The sequence below is a fragment of the Lichenostomus cassidix genome, chromosome 6 (assembly GCF_008360975.1).
Source record: "Lichenostomus cassidix isolate B80296 chromosome 6, HeHo_3.0, whole genome shotgun sequence".
NCBI classification, from domain to species: domain Eukaryota; kingdom Metazoa; phylum Chordata; class Aves; order Passeriformes; family Meliphagidae; genus Lichenostomus; species Lichenostomus cassidix.
The window spans coordinates 12,134,039-12,159,481 of NC_139487.1; the positions used below are offsets into that span (position 1 = coordinate 12,134,039).

At 46.1% G+C, this 25,443-nt stretch overlaps 1 protein-coding gene across 1 annotated transcript in view; it reads left to right on the plus strand.

Annotated features, from left to right (window-relative positions):
- ARL3 (ARF like GTPase 3) overlaps positions 1–24,050 on the plus strand; it is a 30,553-nt gene extending 6,503 nt beyond the window's left edge. Inside the window, exons 2-6 of the mRNA XM_085064950.1 lie at positions 3,724–3,867; positions 4,998–5,114; positions 9,236–9,286; positions 11,244–11,429; positions 19,987–24,050. Of these exons, the coding sequence (XP_084921076.1) occupies positions 3,724–3,867; positions 4,998–5,114; positions 9,236–9,286; positions 11,244–11,429; positions 19,987–20,034 (546 nt within the window). The 3' untranslated portion in view covers positions 20,035–24,050. The remainder of the gene's footprint in view (positions 1–3,723; positions 3,868–4,997; positions 5,115–9,235; positions 9,287–11,243; positions 11,430–19,986) is intronic.
- Positions 24,051–25,443: the final 1,393 nt, after the last annotated feature.

The window sequence follows — 25,443 nt, forward strand, 5'->3', positions numbered from 1 at the left end:
CCTACTTCTCACCCTGGACACTCCAGTGAGCAAGTGCCACTAGCCTGGCTGCCATGCAGGCATCCTGGGAATCATTCCTTCTCACTACTGGCTAAGTCCCAGCACGAGACATTTGTTACCTGCCCTGCTTCAAAACTCTGCTCCTCCTCTATTGCTTCTGAGCTTCCTCTCTGCACCAGATCTTCCTACTTCATGGCTTTCTACCTGACATCTCCCATCAATAACAAGGCATTGCTTTCTGACTCTGATCAGCCCAAGTTAGTTTCAGCATTGTGTTTTCCAGCAGAGTGCTTGTCCATCAGTGTGTGTGCAGCAGGGGCTGCTTGTCCCACATAGTGATGGTATGCAGCAGGGAACTCTGCTGAGTTATTTTTTCCAGTCTACTAAGCTGTCAGGAAATGCTTTCTGTCTTCCTAGCCAGTGTGCTCATAAGACCAATTAAAAAAAATTAAAAAGAAAAAAATGAGAAACCCATCTGTGCGTGGCTTTCCTTAGTTTTAAATCTTTGCTAACTACAGGGAGAACACTGGCTTCGCATTTTAAATACTATTTACAAAATAGTAACAGTCACAGGAAGCAATACTATTATTTGGCTCTTGATATAAGTTGTATATACGGACCATGTAACCTATGCCGGCAGCTACTGAAATAAAGTCCACTTCTCTATGTTGGCTCGCTTGTCTTCCAGCCTTTTAAATCAGCTTACTTTATACCTTAGAGAATACTTTTATTTCTATATATATCTTCTCTTCTATTGGCTACCCCAGATAATCCTGTGATCAGCCATGCAGCAGTGTCACTTGAGTAGAATATGGAACGATGCTGATCGTTTTCTCATAGGCTGTCATACTAGCCCAGAAATAGCATCCATCTACAATGGGAGAAGCTCTATTAACATTTACAACTGTTCCTCTTCCCGACCCTTGAGAATTGCTCCGTGGTAGATAAGCAATACTTTGTAATACATTTCTTTGCGCTCAGTATTTTGGAGTTGAATTCTGAAATATAAAGGCACCTAATCCTGATCTGCTCTGGGATACACTGCTCTGCTCTTAGCAAGTGGTGCTGTGAATAGGATTAGCATTTCAACAGCTTCTTTTTTTAACTGTGAGCAATAAACTAAAATAATAGGGCCTGATTCAGAGCTCTCCAAAGTCGGCAGTAGTGCTTTGGCTGATGTACATTGGCTTTGGGTCAGACCCATAAGAATGGGAAATTCAGTGTTTCCCTAGAAAGGAAGGAGAATATGTGAATTTTAGACTTCCTGCTCCTGTGGAGTCTGTCCACACCGAGCTGAAATCCACAGATTTACAAGCCAACAAACACAACTGTAAATTTGACAGCAGGTGAAAAGAAAATGTGTTGCTAGTCATGCAGTTAAAACTTGTGCTTTTTAATGATGTCAAGGGCATTTAGGACATGCATATAAACAAGTAACCATTAGAGGTATTTCTGCTGCTGTTCTGTTCTGTTCCCTCAGACGTGTGGAATTGCAGACCATCATAGGGGCAGAACATAGGTTGGGCACTGTGGCCAGGGAGATGAGCTGTTGGGCTGGCAGGGCTTGCAGCGACTGGCTGCACTGAACACAGCCCTTCAAATTCATTAGCCATGGGCCTATGAGTGACAGCCAGCTGGGAGCATCTGGCCCTCAGGGCCCAGCACGTGGTGTTACAGGTCTGTACACTTCAACTAAAAGCTGTTTGGAGATTTACTGTGCCTGTGCCTGTACTGAGCAGCCATGGCACCCTCTACCAAGCAGAGCCCATTGCTGATTAACAGCTCTTGAGCAGGGCTTGGATTCCCAGTTTTTACCTGCCTGTTTATCACCTATGAAATAGGTGATACCTTGAGCCTGCTTACTGGGCAGTAAGACTGCAGTTTTGCTGTTTCTTGCAAAGCTCTGAATTTCTGAACCTCAGCTTTCCACAGTGCCTTTTAAAAGCACAGCAGCAGTGGCAATCCTGCAGCTTTCTACAGATATCTTTTGAACCCAGTTTTACTAAGTTCATTTTTTTCTCCCTGTTTTGTACACATTGCACATGTATTTTGAGCTGTGGCTGGTAATTAAACGGAAACCTGATAAATTACTCTGAAATCGAAAATTCTTAGAGGAGTGGATCGGGTGTCACATGCATTTGAATCTCTGAGCGTTACTGAAAGCTTTAGCATCATGACCTGTAGCTCTGTGTCCTTTCCAAAGCACTCCCACCTGGGAGCAGTGAGGGGAGCAGTAGGAAGCAGCATTTTCTGAGTTGCTGAGGTGGGGCTCTCCCGGAGTGGGCAGAAGGACACTGCTGGAGACGAGGGATGCATTGCAGCGGTGACAGTTGTACTGCGACGTGCAGCTCTTTATCTTGAGGCCAAGTTTCTGATTGCCACGATCTGGAGGGGATCGGGAGCAACCTTCAAGGCTCAAATAGTCCTTGGCTCTCAGCAGGAATATTTAGAGGGTTTAGTTCCTCATAGCAACAAAGCACTTCAAGACATTTTACTGATTACACTCTTGCGGGTCGACAAGAAGCATTGTCTCCATTTTGCAACTGGGAGAATAAAAAGGCTTGAGAGATGGGCCCCATGGGCTCAGGTTCCTGCTGATATTTCAACTTCCTGGCTCTCAGTCTTAGTGGGCTTCAACAAGGGAATTGTCTGGGAGAGACAGAACAGGAATGCTGTAGGTGTATTTCTTTCTTGGATATTCTCAGGCAAATTAGTAGCAAGAGCACCTGTATCCAGAGGCAGGGTCTCAGTGTGGTGTGTGCTGCTTTGGCTCTGAGGAAGGGTCCCTGACATGTAGGGGCTGCAAAGCAGCATGCCCAAGGGCACCCAGGCATTCCTGCTGTCATGGCAGACTCCTGTGCCCTTGGCTGCAACTGCCCCTCTCCTGTGGGGTGGGCTGGGCACTGAGAGGCAGGTGGAAATGGGGTGATTTGCATCTCTTGGTTACGTGTCAGGATCCAGAATATTTTTCCAACCATTTTAGAGAGGTATTGGTCTCTGACTGGTGGCACTGACAAAAGCTTGTCTGTGCTGCTATAAAATGCATGGTTGTAAATGAGCTGACCTGCATATTCTGTTTCCTAATCCTGAGTGATACTGTCAGCTCAGAGAGCTGAGCCTGGCTAATGACTGGAATCCACTGTGCTTTTCTTAGCGAGGATGTGTGGTGATCTGAGATAGTTGTTAAGTGCTACATCCTGAGAATCAGAACTGCACGTGCCCCATGGGTCCAGCATGTTTTAGACAGATAAACCGGGTTTGAGATGACCAGGGAGTTAATATGAAAAGAACCAATGTCAGCTACATAGTAACCTGCAGTTAACCAGGAGGCATATCATATTAATAGGGTTTCCCCTCTGATAAAGGCAATGAAGAGCTTGCCAGGACTTGGTTTGCAGCTTCTACACAGGGTATGCATAGGCACTGTCTCCCTGGCACAGGGAATGACAAACAGCTGTGTGACAAGAGCAGTGCAGCCACCGGGGCACCCCACTGCGTGATGTTTGTGCTGTCTGAGACCTCATTGATACTCTGAGATGGAAGAAAATTGGGGCAAAGGGAGGAGTAGGAAATGAAATGGGAATAGGGACTGCAGAAAGGTATTCAAGGTGTCTTGGGATCCACCACCAGACAAAACCCATTTCAAGGGAGGAGGGCATGACATAGTGGGGGGTGAGAGTTGGGGTGGGGAAATAACAGCTATGATCTCTCTTATGGATTTAGGGTTTACTGTCAATCCTGCGCAAACTAAAAAGCACCCCAGACCAGGAGGTGAGAATCCTCCTCTTGGGACTGGATAATGCAGGCAAGACCACACTCCTGAAACAGCTGGCATCAGAGGACATCAGCCACATCACACCAACACAGGTGAGGAAGGCCTTTCCTTCTGGAGGCAGTTATTGTGGTTCCACCTGCCACCTTATACAAAGCACTAATGATTCAGCAGAATCTTTCAGTAAAAGGGGGGGCAACTGGACCTTGGTGTACCATTAAGTTTGTGTCTTTTCTGCCTAAGAGGAGGCTTCCTGAAGGAGCCAGAGAGCTTCAGGCCAGATCGGTCAGGTAGTGCAAAAGTGGATGAGTGCTGTGGAGTTCTGCAAAAGCCTTTTGGGTCATGCTAGAGTTGCATGGATGAGACTTTGTTCCTGTTGTCCTTGCCAATCAGGAGACATGTACAGTGGATGTTGCAGCACTGGGCAAACCCTTGTTTCTTTGCATCTGTCACCCAACCAGCTCCAAGGGTCCTGCATATACCAGTGCTCCTTCCCTAATGTCTCTCATGCCCTTTTGTTGAGCTTTGGGGTTGAGGAGAAGAATGTCTCCCATCAGAAGCACTGCAGCATTGCTCCAGAGGAGGTTGCTAGAGAGCTATGGGAGATGCTTCCCCCCACCCTGTAGCTGCCTCCCAAAGCTCCCAGCACTGGCACCCTAATTCCAAGCCTCGGTCCCCAGGGTGGTGTGGCAGCACATTGCCAGCCCACGCCACATCCTGTTTTTCTACTTGAATGCACTTTCAGTTGGTGCTCTAATTGATGAAATGGACCCTTCAGACGTGCAGCTGTTGCTCTTTTAAGCCCAGCATTAGCTGTGTCTTGTCGAATTGAGCTGAGACCTCTGGCTTCATATTAGTTGTGACTGTCTACTCAGCTTTCACAAGTTCAATCCTGCTTCTCACAGTGCCCTTGTTTTCTCCTTATCTGCAGCTTTCCCACCTCTTCCTGCACCCACCCTGCTGAGCTCTCTCAGGGCACTAACTGCATCATATGTCTCCATAGCCATGACAGCATCAACCCTTGACCCAAGAACACTGACAAACTGATGGTTTGGCGGCTGCTTTCGCTGGTGCCTCTCCCACAGCTGATCCATCTTTGTGGCTGCCCAGCCCATCTCACTGCATGTTGTAGGCATGGGATACATAAGGTGTTAATGTCTGCCTATGAACATGCTCCAGCCATTCAGGTTTATGCTCTATGTAGCTTTATTTCTGCTCTTTCCAGGGCTTCAACATCAAAAGTGTACAGTCTCAAGGCTTCAAACTGAACGTATGGGACATAGGCGGACAGAGGAAGATCAGGCCATACTGGAGGAACTATTTTGAAAACACTGATATCCTTGTGAGTATTGGCTGCAGTTGAATGCTGTGTTGATGCAATGGCTTTCCAAGGTCTCAGCCAGAAATTCAGAAACAAGTAATGTAATGTCCCAGTCCTCAGCAACACCATTGCCATTGTAACAGGAGTTATTCTGAGCTAAATGGCAAGATTGGTTGGGTGCAGTAAGAAAAATACAGTTATGTTTGCAGAAATCATTCAGTTGCGTGTTTTTGCTTTCACAGGATGGTGCTGTTTATAGCCAGTTCCTTTCCTCTCATCTCAGTCTCTTTCAAATGAAAGAACATTAATAACTTGTACTTTACCCATCTATAGCTCCTTTCACTGGAGATTCTGAAGGCCTGTCGTGGGCATTTAGTGACTTAAGCATCGTGTTTAGAGGTAGGTCAGTATGGTGCCCTTGTTTTATAGGTGGGGAAACTGAGGCATAACAATTAAATGTTATGTCTGGCATCAAATAGGAAAGCTTCTGACTGAGGGACACAGAGAGACCTCTTGTCTTTTCTTTTGCTCCTTTAATCATAAGGCTGTCTTTTAATGGTTTTGACAACTTGGCTGTAATTACCTTACAATTAGCTACAGATGACCACAATTATATTTACAGTGCAGGACCGTTGCTTTTTCATGCCAGAGCACATTGCCCTGGGACCCTCCAAGTGCTGTCTTGGCTAGTTTCAAAGGTCACCTCTAGCATGCAGCCACACATGCCTGGATGAAGGCATACTGGGGGCTCCACGCCTCTCCCTGCCCCAGGCAATATTGCCTCTGGGAACAGAGAGGAGGCAAGGTCTGCAGGCTCCCATGGGAAAGTGGAAGCTCCCTCAGAAAGATGAGGGAGAACCCTTCCTCCCTCCTGTCACACACATACAAAGTAATGTTTCAGGAGTGTGAATGTACTTCCATGGAAGGACCAGTGCAACTAGGAGCAGGACTCTCTACATCAAGGCTTTCAGTTGCTGAAAAGCCTGGCTGTGCCTGCAGGCTTAGAACGTCCAGATGAAGCTGTTATTTAAATGTGACTAATAAACCCTTGGTATTCTCTTTTACAAATCTTCATTTTTGAGTGTTAATTTGGAATCCAATGTTTGAGAGCAGCCACTCCTGCATAAAACCAGTTGATAGCTTTTGTGAAGAGGAACTGTGAGATTTTCCATGGGGTAAGATCTAGCTTTGAGAAACGAGCAGGACACACATTGTGTTCCTCTGTGGCTATTGAGGACGGAGACATGGTGTGGCTGTGAGGTGGCAGTGCCCACTGAGCCCAAGCTCTGTGTGTGGCAGGGGAGGCAGTAAATATGCAGATCAAAGTCAGCCCTGCAAAGCAGCAGCATTGGGATCTCTGCCTGATGTGGCAGGTGCTCAGGCTGCAGAGGCTGCGCAACCACAAAACAGTATCTGGAAGACTCTGCTGGCAAAGGCAATGAGCTACATTGGCCTGTGGGCTTCCACCCTTCCCAGTGTGTGCTGCATGGGAGGTGCAGAAATAAAGGTGAATTTGAAGGCTGAAGGAGATGAAAAGAGTTGTTTTCCCTGCCTCTCTCTCACCCCAGTTAAAGCAATGTACAGAGAAAACCCTTCTTTTCATATGAGTAAGAAAATGGATGGATGGAAGCAGAATCAGTTTGGGGGAGCAGCAGTGTGAATTCAGAGAAATAGCTGGTGCACAGATGGACTTGAGTTCCCCTAGCTGCACTTCATGCTGACACCCAGTCCCAAACTGGGGGATGTTGGCATGTTGGGCCAACATCTTTGCTACTGTGCTTTGCTATTTCCATACACACCAGAACTGGGATCATGTATATGCTGGTGGCTGACTCTGTCTTCTGCCAGTCATCACCCCTGTTTTAGCCAATAATTTTACCCTCTGACAAACCTGGTGCAGATTGTGCATTTGTAAATTGAGCCAACTTATCCCTCATGCTGTTTCTTCATCTAGTCCCACCACTTGCAATTTCTGCCCAACCCATTTACTCCAGGTTGTGTTTTGGCATGTTTCTTGAAGGAGGTACCCAGCTTTACAGGAATTTCTTTCTCAAATCTCCATTCTCCAGCATGGTGTTCGAATTGGCAAACTATGTTACCAAGCAGCACAGCCAAAACCAGGCTCTTGTGTGGCCTTGGCCATAGGAGGAAGTTGGAGATGAGATACACTACAGTTCCCAGGACCCCCTGCTTCTCTCTTCTCCTAAACTGTATTGCATAAAACAGAAAGGACCCTCTAAAGAGTATTAAAAAGCAGGAAGTAATTACAAATTCAAATCCATGCAGGTGCCTTTGAATGAGAGCTTGGTCTTGCATCACGCACCTGTGATATTTGGAAGCTTAACGCAGGCAAATAAGGTGTGGATATCTGGCTGATTGCATATTCAGACAGGCACCTGCAGCTATTTGGCACAGTGCTTGCTGGTTTGGAAGTAGGCACTCGGCACATACTTTACTTTCTCTGTGCTGTGCTTTTGTGGCTTATGCCCCAAGCACTGTTGTCTCTAGTTCTCATCTTGCAAAACGGCTCCCTAGCGAGGAATGAGCAGTGCAGGAGAAAACCTGGCTGGTCGGGACCCAGAGCTATCCCTCCCCAGTTAGAGAAGCTCCGTAATATGGGAGGTGCTGCCTTTCAGTTCACAAGTACCACTCGACCATTGCATTCATGTGTTGTGAACTTCCCCAGAGATGCCCCAAGGGAGGACAGATGACAGTCCAGTCTTGCCCCTGAACACAACTGCCAGCCCTGCAGCTTCTTCCTTTCTTTTGGTTTGTGTTTCTTACCCCAAATGGGATGCACAGGGGTGGATGCTTAGCAGAGGCAGGGATGATGGGTGTAGCTGATCCAGTATTGGTGCACGTGCTTGGGATCACATTGCAGGGAGAGGCCTGTGTGGCACGCCGTGCCCACGGGCCTGTCCCCATCACGTGGCACCGGGTGCACGCTCTGCTGACGCATCGCCACGCAGCTGCGTCCAGCCCTGCCGCGTGTCCCCCAGCCTCTGTCAGTGCACATCAGCCCCCAAGTGATCTGCAGAGAGACTGGGAGGTTGCTGGGTTACCTCCTCAGGCCTGGCATACAGATTCTCCTGCTGTGTGTTTGGTCCCATTTCAAACAACTCGAACGCTGCTCATTAAGGGAGTGCCTATAGTTTAACAGATATTACTGCTAGAGATCTTCCCTCCCCCTACTATTTGGTCGAAATTATCCTGGAAGCATGGAGTCTTATGCTGAGACTGCCTGCAAGGATGCCATTTATCTTGATGGTGGGGTGCTGTGCTCGTCTATTCCCTGAAAACCAGGCTGACACTTGCTCCCTGTAAGCCACCAAAGAGCATGCAGATGACATGCTAGCAGCTTCAATCACTACCAATGGGGAATGGCAGCAACTGGAAGCAAAATGCTCTGTGTTTGTCACCAGTCCTGTCCCTGTCTGTTCTCCCAGTATCCTTCTCCTTCAAAAATCTTCATGTACGAAGCAATGAAAAAGGGATACCAGTCTATTCTTGCCTGCATATTATACTGATGTTCCCTGTTTTTTTAGATGGCAGCTGAAGATGTAGTCTTACAGGTTGGATCCCACCATCATCCCCAGCCACCCTCTCCAGGAGGCTGCAGTAGGATTGCCTGATGGAGACGAACTCAATGTCCCCAACAGAGTCAAGAGTCCCCTGAGTGCCATTGTGTGCCTTGCTGGCTTATTGAGGAGGTGATGCTAGAGGGCAGCATGGCACAGTCACACCATGGCAGTGCTTGTAGACTTTGCTGGGGTGAAAGGCCATGTCTGGCTCGCCAGGTTTTGCCCTCCTATGTTCAGCTTGTAAGCTGGTCATTTGAAGCAATACCAGCAGCCTCCTGTTCTCTTTAGGTAATAGATGCTATGGAGATGGTGACAGCATCCCCAGTCCTGCCACCAGCTCCTTTCTGATTCTACCCACATGGCTGTCCACTCCTCCGGCTTTAGAAGGGGTGGTTCGTCTCCTTTTAGAACATCATGAAGTTCTGTCAACATTTGTTACAAATAATAGCAAAGATCTTTGTGCCCAAAAGCATAATTAGTCGGTTCAGCTCACTTAAGCACATGCTACTGTGGAACAGTGTCTTCTGGGAAGAGTAACTTTTCCTGTCATTTCTTTTTCAGATCTATGTCATTGACAGTGCAGATAGAAAGAGGTTTGAAGAAACGGGTCAGGTAAGTTACTTATGCCCAGCTTCCTTTGAAGTAACTCAGTGCTTCTGAGTGCCCCTTGCTCACAAAAGTTAGGAAGAGGATTTTGTTGTTTATGAAGGAAATTTGCATTTCAAGAGACTTGCCTTTCAACATCAATACAGATTATTTTGGTAGATGTGAAACAAGGAAAATAGGTAGCCTAATTCTGTTTAAATAGAGCAGTATTCATTAAAGTTATACAATAATAGCAAATGGAGCCTAATGCTGAAAGCACAAACTTCTCTGAGTCCTTTAAACTTTGCCAAACCAAGACCCTGAGGAATCCTATTTTCTTATTTACAAAGCTGAAATGGGAATCATATTGACTTGATTGTCTTTTGGATGTAATTGGAAAAAAAACTAAGAACCTTCTAACTAGCACTGGCCAGAAAATATGATTTCCGCTTTGCAAAGTTTTGATGTTTTGTAATATTTTTTGGTTTAGCTTGGAACAAAAATAGGACTTTTGAACTTTGTTTTGTAAAATTCAGAAAGTGACAGTGTCCCAAAATAGCTAGCAATAGATCTACTCCACAGAAATGGGAGATACAGATAAAAGCCCTCTGTTCTGCCTGATTTGAAGAAGACACTTGATCTTTTGCCTCTCAAGTCTCGTGGACATACCCCAACAGCAGAACTGTTGGTTGTTGGGGGAATCTTTCGCCTGCTGGAGCTATTTAATTCTATATCAGTAATTAAATATTCATTGGGCAAAAGAGATGGAAAGGAAGCAGCAGCTTAGAGCACTTGCCTGAGTCAGTCAGAGTTAGCCTGGACCCCTCCTCATATTTCCGCAAACACTTTTGGTTTCAATAAATCAGCTGTGTCACATGAAAGACCCATTTTGTTGAAAAATTCCCAGCCAGCTCTGTTTATAACTCCATCCTCTCATCCTGGTTTCCAAACCAAACATTGCTTTTGGGGGGATGGAGTTGTATTTCCACTGCAATTTAGCATCTCCCCAACTGCACTTGTTTAATCCAAAAGTTTCTGTTCAGTGGATAAAAGATGTTAGAACAGTATCTGAGAGCATGAGACCTTTCCAGCTAAATAAGGAGCCCACAAAAATCTGCTATACTCATCTGTCTGCAACGCCAGCAGTCCCTACAGGTTCAAGTTCTGCTGAGTTTGTCATATGTTCCCATAGGGAAGTGACTTGAGACTGGGTGCCTGTTTCACATGAGACCATTGCACAACCCTAGACATTAAGTATTTCAGCCACCATTGATCCACTGCAGATGCAGATTTGAGCTATTCAAAAAATCTTTCTGAGTCAACCAGTTTTGAATGAACAAACCCATTTTTCAAGATGCCACCCAATGTGTGCTGTGCATATGGAGCCAAATTCCAGCTAGTAAAGCTGATCTAGCTTGTCTTCAGCTAACCAATGCCTTCAGAAGCATCAGCACTTTCCTGTGGGAGGGAGATTTCCATTTCGGGGGTGGGGGTGGGGGTAGGAAGTCCTCTCCTGTTTAAATTGCACAGATTAAGACTTCGAGCAACCCCTTGAAACTCATTATTAGCAAAGATATCAGAGTTTGTGTCAATGGTTGTTCAGGTACAAATGCCAGTCAGGCAATAACTTAAGACAGATTCCTCATACTGCCAATTCACATGTTTTTTTGCTGTTTCATCAGTTTTGGTCTCCTGGGATCAGAGACTAGTAAAACATAGAGTTGTAGCCTTTAAGGCAACTGCTAATTTCAGACCAAAATGAAGATTTTTCTAACCTGTAATTGGAAGAAATAGCTTTTGAACCTTGGGCAGAGATGATTGTATACATTTTTGCTCTCTTATAATAAGATCTAAGTTTCACTGGAACACACTCTTCTAGCATTTGCCCTAAATATATTTCTAATTAGAGACAGCCACTGGTGGTTGAAGGTTTGCTTCCCTCTCACCATCTTCCCCCCACCCCACTCCCTTGTAAATGATACAGGAGCTGGCTGAGCTTTTGGATGAAGAAAAGCTTAGTGGAGTCCCCGTGCTCATATTCGCTAACAAGCAGGATTTGCTGACGGCTGCCCCTGCTTCGGAGATTGCCGAGGGACTGAACCTACACACAATCCGGGACAGAGTCTGGCAGATCCAGTCTTGTTCAGCTCTTTCAGGAGAGGGAGTACAGGTGAGGCTCTGGAGAAGGCTTGCTGTGCCAGCAGGCCATCTGTAAGAGACTGTTGATCTGCAGGGTGGGGCTGGACCGGCTGCCTCACTGAGGAGGGTCAGCACAGCCAAAGCCTTGCAGTGCAGAACGCGGGAGGTGTGTGTCTTGGGGCCTGTGCAAAGGGAAGGGAGAGCTGTGGGCCCTTGGGATCCTGCATCCCTGGGAAAGGGGAGAGCGATTGCCTCCCCACCCAGGAGCCCTTAGCTGGCCCAGATGAAGACATTGATTTTTTTTAAAGAGACTGCTGTCAGGTTAATCATTCTCACAAAATAAATTGTCTTTTACTATTAACCCTTTGACTGGTACAAGGTGTGCACACTAGAAATCTGATTTACCTTTGCTACTGATGTCATTTGGCATTTTGCTCAACCCAGGCTCCAGGGAGAAAAATGGATCAATTTTTCTGATCCAGAGAAATGAAAGAGTTGCACAGGGGGCAAGGACCACTTCTAATGGCAGCATGTGGGGCAGCAAAAACCTACTGAGGGGCCTGCGCTGTGTCCCTGTGCTGAACTGTAATAGCTGTGTCTTGGGTTCCTGTGCTGTAGTCAGTTTCTGCAGTATAGTAGCTCTTTGTAATGTAAATGGGACCTAGGTTTGTTTATTTCACTCTTAGGCTTTCCTGAATTAATGAAGTATTTGCAGAGCTCGAAATCCGAGTACTCCCTTCACTGATATTTAAAGAAACAGAATGGTGAAGGCATTTATCTTCATTGCAGCTTCAGTAAAACCTTATTTGCAGATGCTACAGAGCTGTTCAGGATAGTCAGATCTCAAGCTGAGTATGAAGAGTCACAGAAGCAGCCCTCCATGCTGAGTGGGCAGTAAAATGGCAGATGAAATTCAGTGTTGACAAGTGCAAAATAATGCACATGAGGAACAACAATCCTAATTATACACATACGACGATAGACTCAAAATTAGCTGCCATTACTCAGAAGCAGATCCTTGGGAACAGAGCTTGTCAAAGGCCAGAGAGGAAAATTCAGATGCTAGACAATTACAAGAAAGGAAACAAGAAATATCTTTTCTAGCAGGTTAAAGTCATGATGAGTCCATACCTTGAACATGACCTTAATTTCTGTCTCTGTCACATTTAAAAAGGTTTTAGTAGTAGTAGTAGAGTCATAAAATCCAACAAAAATTAGGTAGAAGGGTCTTCAGAAGATCTTTAGACCAACTTCATGTTTAAAGCAAGGATAACTGTGAGTCTAGAGGAGGTTGCTGAGAGTCTTGTCCAGTCAAATTATAAGTATCTGTAAGCATGGAGATGGCACATCCTCTCTAGGTAACCTCTTCTAGGCTTTTAACTACCCTAATCAGAAAAAAATGCTGTCCATCTATCTGCTCAGAATTAGGAGAGATTTGAGGATCCTCTGTCAAGAGCGATCAGCAGCACAGAATAGTATCTGTATACAGGGATAATAAATAAATTAGGACTAGCAGCTTGGAAGAGAGAGAAGGGGGGAGTGGGAACATCTGCAGGATTTATAAAATAAGGTATAAAAATGTCAGATAGATTGTATGCTATTTTTTACATTGCTAGAGGAAGGGTGTTCCTAATGAAATAATCAGAAAATGGTTTAAAAGAAATAAAAATAAGTGCTTCTTTGCAAGTTGCATAATTAAATTCTGGATCTCACTGACACAGGATGTTGGGGAGATCAAAAGTATCAGAAAAAAAAAAGGTATCAGAAAAATACTTAGGTGAATTTCTGAAGAAGGGATCTGCAGGCAATCACTGATCACTAAGATCTGGAGGCAGCTTTTGACTGAGGAGCTGCTTGGGCCATGGACTGAGAGGGAAGAACAGAGCAAGGCAGATCCTGTTCCTACATGGTCTCTCCTAGTGAGATCCAGCAAGAGGATGCTACCCTGGATAAACCATTGATCTGACCTAGTACAGCAGTTCTGATTGAAAATTCTCAGCCTGATTTTTAGATCTGAATGTAGTAGATGGTGTCCTCTAAAGGGCCTTCATTTTGTTAGCTAAGCTACAAATTCAGCTATGTTGCAGCCAGTCTTGTGAAGGGCTTCAGCTCTAATTTTTGCTCTGAAGTTTCCAGTCCAAAGAAATATGACCAGAAGAGTGAGGCTGCAGTTGACAGTGTTTCAGGCAGACATAAGTCACCTTCTTCCCTCCTCCAGGTCTTTCTCTAGGCTATAGAAGTCCAAGAGCTCTCTAGCTGCAAAGGGGCAGTAAAGAGAGAGATGACATTCAGAGAGGTGTGTTGGATGTGGAAGAAGTAAATGATACAAAGTGTCGCTTTCTGTTCCTGGGATTTGAAATGTGCTTCCTTCTCAGGCAGATCTGTGGGCTCTCTGGAGTGAGCTGTACACTTCTCCATTGAGAGCACCTTCTTACTGTGCCTCCCCCCTGAAGCACAGCACATCCCTAATCATCCAGTTGTGTAAAATACTCAGGCCAATACCCTCTGCCAGGGAAATGAAATCTGCTGCTGCATTTACTTCCAGAAAATAGAAGACCAGAACCAAATAAAAGTATTTGCAGGCCTATGTGTTTTGTTCATCATTCTTATCTAGACAAATTGGTTTCGATGTCTAGATAACATCCCACTTTGTTGTAGGCAGTCTCATTGCCCTAAATACTGCAGCTTATTCCATAAATTATTATTGCAGAAAAGCCAGGAAAGTCACAAACTCTCTCTAGCTTGTAGAAGAAGAGCCTCTACATTTCTCTTCATCCATAACTTCAGCCCTGTCAAATCAGACAGCAGGAATGTCAAGCACTCCCTTTCCTTGCAAATTGAACAAAATGTTTTTGGAGATGGCTTTTAAACTAAACCCAGATCAGCCTAGGAAGAAACGGCGTCTTCAGTCTTGGGACACTAAGGGGAGGTCAACATGCTCAAACTTTAGGAGAATCAAAGAACTTATTTAAAGAGTGAGATTAGGAAAGATGTTCTTGAGGATCGTGGTACACCAGGGCCACAGGTACCAGAGGCTCAGAACAGGAGCTCTCCACGTGTAGTTAAATCTCAGGTCACTACTTTAAGGACTTCTTTGAGACATGACAATGAGTGGCAGCAAGATAAATGAAGACATGGAAGCATCAGGTGTTCAGAATGAAAGCCAAGGAGTGAGCACACCAACCATCGCTGCTGATGGAATATGTTAGCTGGAGTAGAATTGGAGACATTGCTGATGGATTTTGCAAGGAAGAGTGGTGGCATATCTTGTACTGAGCACATGCAGGAGCAGAGTTTGTACAGGAAGATGTTTGTGATAGCTTCAAGGAAGAGCAATGAGCAAAGATAAATAATGCCAATACATGAAGGAGAAATAGTTTGAAGGTCATTTAATTAGTTTAGCAGCTAGCACCATCGTGTATAGAACTGGGTAGTTAAGACTGGGGATTTCAAGGTTAATGAGATTAGATTATGGTTAATAGAATGATATAAATTTAGAGAATTTAACTATTATTTGAAATGGGTTATTTAATAAAACTGTTAATTAAGGGGGGAAACCATATAGTCATCTTCTCTTTTAAAATTAACCATTAGGGACTCTGGAAAAGGGGCCCAGCAGTGTCCTGAGCAGGCTCAGAAGAGAGGTGACTGGGTTAACTGGAAACTCCATGTAGTGTCTCTGGATGCCAGCTGGCAGCCCCTGTTATGCCAGCTGAAGACTTCATTACCTCCCAACTGTAACCATGGGCAGCACTTGTCTTGTTAATCAGACTTCATAGTGCCATTGAGGCTTTTTCAAGCAAAATGTCTGCTTGGGTCTCATCTTACCCTCAGACCCAGTTACATAAGCAGGAAAGCCTTTTCTCCTTGCCACAGCCATTTGGGCTCTGCCTCTGCAGTGGAGTCCAGACCAGCCTACACTGAGACCCTGGCACAGGGTACAGCAAGAGAGGGAGGTGATTACTGATGACAGCAGAGGAACATAAGGGAACTGTTGCCTCACAATGACTCTCTGGTGCCACATAGGCTCTCTTGGGGTTGTATTTGTGACCAGATCTCAAATTGTAGCCCTTGGTGTACAAAAGCTATGTACATTCCACCCTGGGCAGCCAGGGTGGTGTGAAAGCAAGCAGGACCCCTCTGCTTTGCAGCCTCCTCTTTTGCTGGAGGTGTTATTTAGGGGCCAGGGTGTGATATTAAACATGACTCAAAGCTTGGGACCAATCTGTGCTCTGTAGCTTGTTTCTTGTCTGAAGCAAGAGTCTCCAATCAAGGCAGTGGGAGTTCAGCCTGCCCCGAGGAGCTGTCCTCCAGAATGATGATACAGCATATTGTGTCCAGAGTCTCCCAAACATAATGGCTCTCTGGAGACCACTAAAAGCCAGTGAAACTGAGAGTAGCCACTGAACTTCTCCAATTTATGCCAGAGCCCGTCTTGCCCAAAGGACTGTGGGAAGGGCTGAGCCTCCCTGGCTGTTTCAAGCCAGTTGAGAATGAAGCCCAAGACCTAAGTTATGTCTTTGCTGTAATTCAGCACTTTCATAAGGGCAAAATTCAGAACAGGACCCCTGCCCCCCTGGCAGTGTCATATCTGCAGAGCTTAGGTTTTGTCTTAAAGATGTCTTAGCCAGGATAGGCTGGATGGGGATCTTCTACATCTTAACAAGGTTCTGGAGCTACTTGTAAATGTGATTTAAAACCAGTTTTGATGACTGTAGCTCTCCTGGGGCAGGCAGAGCCTGTGCATGTTGAGGAAAAACAACCATGTTTCCATATTACAGGGCAGTGTCTTCTGATTTTTAAGCAGGGTAAGGAGGGAGTCTGCAGCACTGCATCAAGGATATGTCTCAGAGGACAAAAAAATAAGCTTTCACCCAGGCAAAAACCAATGGATAATGTACTGGCAGGAGCCTGTAAGAGCCAGCCTGTATGATCACTGGAGGTGCAAGGAAATGACAGATAATGAAGGCACAGTCCTGGCTGTGCAGAGGGAGAAGAAAGTGACAGTTAAAATAACGCATACCAAAAATGCTAGAGATTGAGAATTCTGCACTTGCCTGACCCAATTTGTTATGGCAGACAGAGGATTACATGAAAGGATTAAGCTTTGCTGTCCTTAAGGTCACATTAGGGGTCACAAGTTTGTGGCCTTGCCTGATCCCTGGCTTGCAGGGGAGCAGAAATTGCGAAGCTTTTTATGGGGTGGAAAGGACTTGTTCGCTGTGTTTGAAGTCAGATTACTTCATTCCCATAGCCGCAAAGCTGATAATGCAGAGAATAAGCAAGCAGTGGGCTAATCTTAAGCGAGACTTTTTATTTCTACCAGGGAAGGCTCTACCAGTACTTTCCCAAAGGGCGTTGGAGTACAACTCCCTTGGCACAATAGCAGATGGGACTGCAGCATTTGCAGGTTGTGTGAGCAGCATTTCTCTGCAAGGAGCCTTATCCTCTTCCCTGGGGTTCTCTCTCTTTGCTTTGGTAAAGTTTACTAGCTGCTTGTTAAGGAGTTAAGAGAGGCAAAGCTGAAAGATCTGAAATCTTTCCCTGGCTAAGTTTTCCCAGGGTTGACTTGAGGCTGGAATACTAATATTGTATCCGCCTCGATCCTCAGAGTACCTGCCAATGTCTCTGTGTCTCAACAAAGCAGCACAAGGACATCTATCAAGATCTAAATGTTACTGCAGGGATTATACTTTCTTCACAGAACCATCTTTTAAGCATGCAGATGTAGGGACAGAGTGTGCAGGGACAAAGGATGACAACAGTTGACTCCTTGAGGACTTGACTCTTTAAAGCACTGTTTCCTCCTTCAGTGTGCCTTTCTGATAGCAGCTCTTTGTGTTTTTAGCAGCTTCCCTCGATTTCTGTATCTTACCAACACTCTGTCCTGCTTCACACCTTAAGCAGAAAAATTGCAAACATACCTCTTAGGGATTTTTGTTTTCCATTGCATTTGGTGTTCTCCAAAGCATCTGGGGACACTGCAGAACAACCCCCCGCCCCCCAACAAAGTTGCACCAGAAACTGCAGATGTAGCTGAGGAAGGTGTCTCACACGTACCTTTTTGATACAGCTGAACATGTTAATTTTCCCTTTATCACTGTCAGGCAGGGGGATATTTACAATTAAATGTGATTTTTCCTGTCAATTAACTCATGCCAGAAGAGAGACTTTAAAATCTATTCCTGCATTAAAAGTTTGGTGACCTACTTACGTATTTCAAGCGTGTTTGGAGTTCACCTTTCCTCTTGCATTTTGCTATGTCATTCTTTTGCCCTCGTTAAATGCTTCATGCAGCCAGGCTCCCAGCCATGGTAAATCCCATCATAAACTCTGCTTTATGACCCTCGCCGCGCTGGTGCTGCAGTGGTCTGCCTTTCCCCTTGCCGAGCTCCCCAATGGCAGCAAGGCAGAGTTTTAATCACTGTGAATTCAGGTTGTGGTCAGATTAGGTAGAAGATAGGATGCGTGTTTGTTGTTTTGCAGTGATGTATTGTTTCTGGGATTACAGTGCTGAATAGCAGAGGGTGTCAGCTGATATTTATTACTTTAAGCTGTCTCAGCTGTTCTGGTTCAGCAAATAAACCTACATTCAAAATGAATGAGGAGCTCTGCTTGCCTTGTATGCCATGATGTGTGCAAATGTGATTATTGCTTCTGAGGCAGGGGAAGCTGAAATCATTGTGGGAGCATTTTTAGTTATTTATTTATTTTTACTCTTTGCAAGCAATCATGCAGATTTCTAAAGCACACAATCAAGTCAAAGGCTTGACACCTCTCCTCCTAGCCCCATTGTTAAGCCCTGGCATTCCTCATGCTGGGAATCACTTGCTCCCTCTCTCTCTAAAGTGATAAGCTTTAAACCATGCTATTGATTGCTTAAGGCATTACATGTTTTACACCTAGGTTATCAGTGTTATTGAAAGGGGAAGACACAAAGCTACCGGGCCTTAAAATGAATCTACCACTCATCTTTTCCCATTTGCTCTGAGGATTTCAGACAATTTGTTTTACACTGATCTCTGCTGTGGAGATAAATAAATGAAACTGGAGACATCAACCCTCCCCAAGGTTAGAGTTAGAAGTGTTATTAGTGTAGGGCCTCATGTGCACCCCAGCACAAACTAGGCTCACTTATTCTTTATTTAACACAGCAACAAGGTCTGATTTCAAAAGTTGCTGCTCCCCTTCAGATAAGAAGTGTCACATAGCGCAGTTATCAAGGTGAATTGGTATTTTCAAGTGAGAACCTCTCTGCTTCTGATTAAGCCCTGAGGACTCCCTCTCTTCTCTCTTAACTCTTTAGCTCCCCTCTGACTTGGTCATCACCTTTGTGGCTGAGGGACGACATAGAGGTACAGCAATGAGTCTCAGCTCACCCAAGAGGCCTGCCATGCTGTACCTTTGGCCACCTGCCCTTGGAGAAGTTGAGGTCCTTGGCAGCCTTTTGGCAATCTGGGAACAAGTGTTTAGGAAACCAGCAACATTGCTACCATGGGGCTACCAGGGATGTTTGCCCAAAAGCTCTGACCTTTCTGAGGTCTAACTAAAGTTATTGTTGTAATGATACAAAAATGGCAACTGAACTTAATACAGTGAAATCCCCCCACCCTGAAGTCTGAGGTGACATTTGCCTGATTTCCAAACACAAAGATGTGCTGTTCCCCTCTCATCCCCAAACCCCTACCTCTTTCCTTCAGCCTCCCTATCCGCAGAGATATCTTGTAGGCAGGATAGAGGTAAGGGATTTGGTGGGACACAAATATGAGGAGACTGTGCATCTTGCACTCTGTTGTGCACATCTCCTAACAGATAAATGACAGGAGCAGATGAATTGTTGCTTTGGCTTTCAATAGCATATCCCATTCTGGGATCTCAGCAATAAACTCACAAATCGGGTATTCGCGGCACAAGTGTTGCTGTCCTGCTAGCTGTGGCCAAAGAAGTCACCCACGCATTTTTACAGCGATATCTTAAAGAGTCAGCCTCTTAAAACATGATCCCATTGCTTCTCTCTGAACCCCTGTGGGACTCCTGAGGGCCCATTTTCTGTGAGGGCCCTCAGGAACAGGGAAGAGGGTCCGGTAAAAAAGGGTCCAGGTCTGGTTAGTGCAGTGACTTTCATGGATCTGGATTTCAAGGCTTGCAGATGACTAGAGAATTAGAGCTGTTTTTTTAACAGGGGGCTGGCTGTATAACAAACAGTCCCCTAAAATCCAGTCTCAAAGATAAGATGACTTGCCAGAGGTTACACAAATCATCTGTAGCTGAACCTGGAACTGAGCCTTCATCTGCCACTGACGTACCTTGACTGCAAAGTGATCCTTCCTCGAAGGACCTACACATAGCGACGTGATGAGATGATGATACTTTTTATGGTCAGATGAAAGATTTAATAACCTCTGTGTGACAACATCTACCAAACAAGGAAGCACTTATTTTTTTAAGCCACGGTGGTTTTCGGCACAGAAGGGCAGGCAGGGGGTCGATGAGGAAGCAGAACACAGTGCTTGCGGAATGGTGGTGGGGTGGGATTGGGGAATTCCTCCTCCCTTCACTTGACTAACATTACCTTTTTCTGTCTGAAGGACGGCATGAACTGGGTGTGCAAAAATGTCAGTGCTAAGAAGAAGTAAAGCCTTCTGAGCTGCATGGAAATGGAGGAGCGGTGGGAGCAGAATTCTAGCCTGAAAACACTAATTTGCTGCTTTCTGACCAAATGTTTTTCCATCTGTGCACAGCTACAGCTGTTAAAAGAAAAAAAAAAGAGAGAGAGAGAAAAAAGGGAACAACATCGGTTTAAACCTACTGCTGGATTTGGAACTTGACCTGCTCTTTTAGTGTCATTTTTTTATCCCAATAAAGGAATTACATATTTCCTCCCTATGCATAAATAGTATTAAATGTCTGATTAGCAAGCAAGTTTGTAAGCAGAAGCAAGACTGATTCAGTGTGGAGCAGAGGGAGTGGTGAGTTATTGTAGTTGCTTAGATGCATAGGAGCTGCCCTATATGCACGGTTGCTGAGGACACGCTCGGGCGTCAGTCACAGCTTCCCCTCAGTGACAGATAAAATGCAGTTGTGTTACCAGTTGTGGGTAGTTTCTTAAAATAAAGCTGCTAAGGAGTCATTTGTGTAACAAGGGTAGAAGACTTCCACATATTCCTATAGCCATAAAAGAGGAGTTTGATGATAACGAGGCACTGTTGCATTGCGACACCGCTGTAGAAGGGAGAGAAGGGTTATATGTGTATAATTGAAGCTCTTTACAGTTGGAATAATGCAGGATGAGCGTGCCTAGGGCTTTTCTCGCAGCTGAAGGAGAATTTAGTCCAGCATTTCACCTTGAGCCAGCAAAAACGTTGTTCCTCCGTTCAATAAGTTCCATATGTGAGATTAGTCTTGATGTTGAACAATCCCTGTTGATTTTCCCTTGATGTTAAGGCAACTCTGCAGGAAAATGCAATTAAGTCCATGATTACTTTCTAGAATGAGATATCAGGTCCCAGGTTTCCTTCTTTGAAATGTGCAAAATGTATTCTCCTACCCCACCATCTCAGCGTGCCTTGCCTGGCGCTTACAGGGACTTGGGGGACTGCCCCACGGCAGGCTGGCTGTCCAGGGCCTGAGGTCCCCCCAGCCTGGTGCCAGCTGTGAGTTGCCCTGGTGGAGGGGGGGGGATCCTGGTGAATGGCAGATGGGAAGTGGTCTTTAAAACGAGCGTTCATTCTTCCCTGAGCTGGCTTCCTTTTAAAAGGATGCAGTTGCTGAAATAGGAAAGAGAATGTGTTTTCCACCTCCTCGTCCCCAGTTCAAATCTAGCCCCAGACTGACAGGGAGTGGGAGCGATTAGCACGCCAAAGCAGCCATGTCCTGCATGAAGCGAGCTTGGTGACTCCTGGGCTAGTTTCTAATGCACAGATGGTAAAATAATCCCACTGCCCTGCTTGCCAGCTTTGTTTGCTGCCTGCCTGCGAAAGGCCAGAGAATGACTGGGGACTGCATTAGCCCTTCCACCTCCTGGAGACGGACGGTCGCGCAGGATGGGGAAAGCTGCATGTACTAAAGCATGTGGCTTTACCACGCGTCAGCGAGTTGACTCATGGACCCAGGCAGACGGCTGACACCCCTGGAGCTCCCAGCTCTTTTTTCCTCCCTTCCCCTGGACATCTCCACCTCATGACACAAACATCTGCACTGTACGTGAAGCAGCCCCCGGCCGCCTACGTGTTACAGCTTGGCAGATTAAAATCATCTGGGGCTCATTCCAGGTCTCCCCATACATCAGGATGTACAGTAGCAGTTCAGGGCTGATCCGTGTGTAGTTCAGCTGTCTTTGCTGTGGCTGGGGGCACAGGGACAGCTGGGACAGCAACTGCTTTAGCAATCCAACTTTAATCTGCCTGCGTCCGTGAGTCAGCACCCTCCGAGTGCATCTGTCTCCAGCAGGGAGGCAGGACACGCATGCCGGAGTAGCACAGCCTTGCTTTAAAAACCAGACGACTGGGGAGCGGGGTGGGGGGGAAGAGCGGGCTCAAGTGAGCTGTTAAGCAATCGCTTAATGACACAAAGTGACACAGCTCCGGCTTTGCATGGATTGAGTAAGGAGTCATAAGATGAGATGTTCATTTAAATGCAGTTTGCTCGGTGACTCCCCAGCTGCGCAGGCTTATCGGGAATGCTGCAGATTGGAGCATGGCATGTTCCTGGGTCAGTCCAGGGAGGAGAAAATCATCTCAGCATCACCTTTTCCTTGCAAATAACGTATTTGCCTGATGCAAGCAATGTAAAGAATTGCAACCCTTTCCTGGGGGCAGGCTTGTGTTGGCTGAGTGGCAGAGCTTTGTGACAGATACTCCCCGAGCTTTGGATTTGCCCCCATTGCTTACCAGATGCAGAGAGAAATGCTTGGGTTCCTCTCCTCTAGCCCAGGCAGGGCAGAGCAAAGCCCCCTTTGCGGCTAAGGCATTGATCCTTCACACTTGCAAGGGACTTGAGTTGGTGCTTTCCTGCTCCCTACTTTTTTAGCAGTGGCAAATTTAGTCTGTGACACCCCACCAGTGCCACAGCTGGCTTCCTGAGGCTGAAAAGCATTCAGGAGGGTAATTTGTTTTTTTCAGTCTCACATTGGTTAAACTTGGAAATGTGTGTAAAATAAATATGTAGTAATTTTCCTATCACTTTAGTTGGGAAAGAAAAATTGCCTTATTGAACTCAGGATCAGAAACATTTGCTGGCTCATTTGTTATGTTTGCATGTAGCCACACGTATTGGTTGTGTGCATCTGTACCTGCCAGAGTGTCACCTGTAACCCGGTGGTTAATTTGGTCTCCTGTGCCAGGTAGTAAGAGAGAAGGACCGTGATAGGGTGAGCTGTGCTGGGAGGATGGAGGTGGGAGGTTAAAATTACCATGTCTTGAGTATATCATCCTGCAGTGATGGCTGTAAATGTTCATTGTATTGTAAACGTTTCTCTGTGCAACCTGGTGAAAATGTATAAGGATTTGAGGTTCTGTTCACTTGCTGCTCCTTATCTGAATGTATTTACGTCTGCTATGGCCTCTGCAGGACTCTCTGCCCTGGGCAGCACTGGCTAAAACCACCTGGACAAGTGTCTGGGGCTAGCCAGAAACGCCCATCACCGATCAACGCAGCACTGCCTCTCTGCCAGCCCTTCAGCCCCGCCCTGGTTTATGGCAATGGCACACGCAGGGCTCTGTCCTTCCAGCGCTGTCAGCTTCACCCTGCTTTAAAGTAAGGCTTGGGGAATCAGGCGTCTCATTGGTATGGGTGGAGCTCTGCCACGCGTCATATCAATTCCTAGATTTTTTAAGCCAGAAGGGACCGTTGTGTTCCTCTCTGCTGACCTCCCGCATGACACAGCCCATTAAACCCCACCCCGCCGTGGTGACTCACGGCTGAGCTAGAGCCCCTCTGCTAGCAAAAAACCCAGCCATGATTTAAAGGCTCCGAGTGACAGACACACCTCGGCATGTTTGTCACGGGTTAATTCCCCTCCCGTGGGGAGTTTGTCGTGCTTCGCTTTCACATCATTAAATCTGGTTCTACCTTTGCGAAAGATGAAAGAAGCCTCTCCTGCTGCTGCCCTGTTGTGTTCCCTGGAGGGGAGAGGTGCTGGAGAAGTGAAATTCTCCAAGGGCATGACAGAAAGCCTGAGTCCAAGCCCCTGCTCTGACCATGAGAGCTGGGTGTGGGCACTCATGTCCTTCCCCAGCCGTGGCCATGTCCTCCACTGCAGCTTTGCTGGAGAATGTCTCTCCTGCCCTTGGAGAATGCTTGCCAAAGCCTCTTGCAACCTTCTCCCATTTTTTTCCCACTACCTATAATGTTTCTTGCATACATTAATGACGTCTCTCTCTGTCAAAACTATCAACTGGTCACCAGACTCTTTTTATGAAGTGTACTGGGATGAGACCAGCACACTCCAACATGCTCACTCTTCTCCAAAAGCAAAAGGTGGCGGCTGTTGCATTCCCTGGGCTGGCCAGGTCCATGCAAGCTCTTTCTTTTATGTTCCCTTTTTGTATTTCACCAAAAAGGGATATTTGCAATATCTGGTCGTGTTGTTACTCAGTGTATAATTTAGATGTCTTTGTCAAAAAAAAGGAAATAAAATTTAGTAGAAAGACAACTGGTGTTTGGGGGTGATCCTTTTTTCTTCAGCAGGTTCATTTTCTGACCGGATTGTATCTTCCCAAGGAGCCCCCAGTCAGTCTGCAAAGCTGCTTTTCCATTGCTCCTCTGTCTCCCCATCAGAAATGGTTGCTGATACTAGAAGTTCTCAAAGCTGTTGAAGAAGCCTTTTTCCTTGGGATTTTCACTTGTCCAAAACTATCAGAAAAGTCATCCAGTAAGAAAGGCAAACTCTGGGAGGATCTTCTTGTTTCAGAAATCGTGTTGCAGGTTAAAAACAGCATGTCATGAAACACGTTCTCCACTGACTGGCAGGAAAAGGGAAGGGGAAAAAGGAAAGCAGCAACTATTTGGGTTTGGTTCAGTGAAGTGCGGTTGGGAGGGGGTTTGGAGGGAGGGAAGCAAATCTGAAGTTGTTGCTTTCCAACTAATCTGACTCATTACTATTCCTGAAACACCCGGATGGGCCAAAAAGCGAGAAACTGTTAGAACTCTTTAAAGCATCAGCTCCCTCCCTGCACAGTCAGGATGCCTGGAAGGCCATCAGAGCTGCTGGAAAAAAACATTATATATGGTCACACTTAATTTCTTTTCTCTTTTTTTTTTTTTTTAAGGCACGCTTTATACTCAGTCCTGGTATTTTTTCAGCAAAGTAGGAAATACTTTTTCATCTTGTTTGCCTAATGGATTGGATGTGAAAAATATTTCTGTGGCAAGTGAACACCCTGAGAGTTGTTTGACTTGTCACAACGTTATGTATCGGCCCCTGCGGCCCCCAGCCCCCGAAGCCACCGCGCTTCCCCTCTCCTGTTGCTGTTTACGGTGGGATGCCGTAATTTATGGGGAGGCTGCGTGTGACCTTGCATGCGTCTGCTCGAGCAAACCGCAGCTCCCTTCCCCGCACAAGCCCCGCTTTACATCCACATGATGAATTTAGTGCTCCCGAAAGGACAAGGAACCGAGCCGACTGGGTGTGGGGAGGGGAAAAAAAAGAAAATAATAATCCGCAGCCTGCAGGAGAAAAAAACACTGTGATTTTTGTTCCTCTTTGACCAGTATTTCCCTGTTTACTGCCCTGCACCCCCGGATGCCTGCCTTTATCAGAGCAGAGAAGTGGTCTGTGGCCGCAGAGCCGGAGATTTCAGCCTCCGCGTTCTGGCCGTGTTGGCATTCCCCAGCCTGGCCGTGCTCTGCTGGGACACCTTGGAGCAGGGCAGCTGGACCGATGGCCACGGCCGTGCTCCAGCCCACCCACCCGGGCACCCACCCAGGCGCTGGCTGAAGCTTTTGTCATTTTATTTTGTTTTGTTTAAGTGGAAACAAGCTCGCACCGCAGCCTCGCGATTGGCTCCTGCCGAAATGGCAGCTTCGGGCTCAGTTGGCTGAATTTG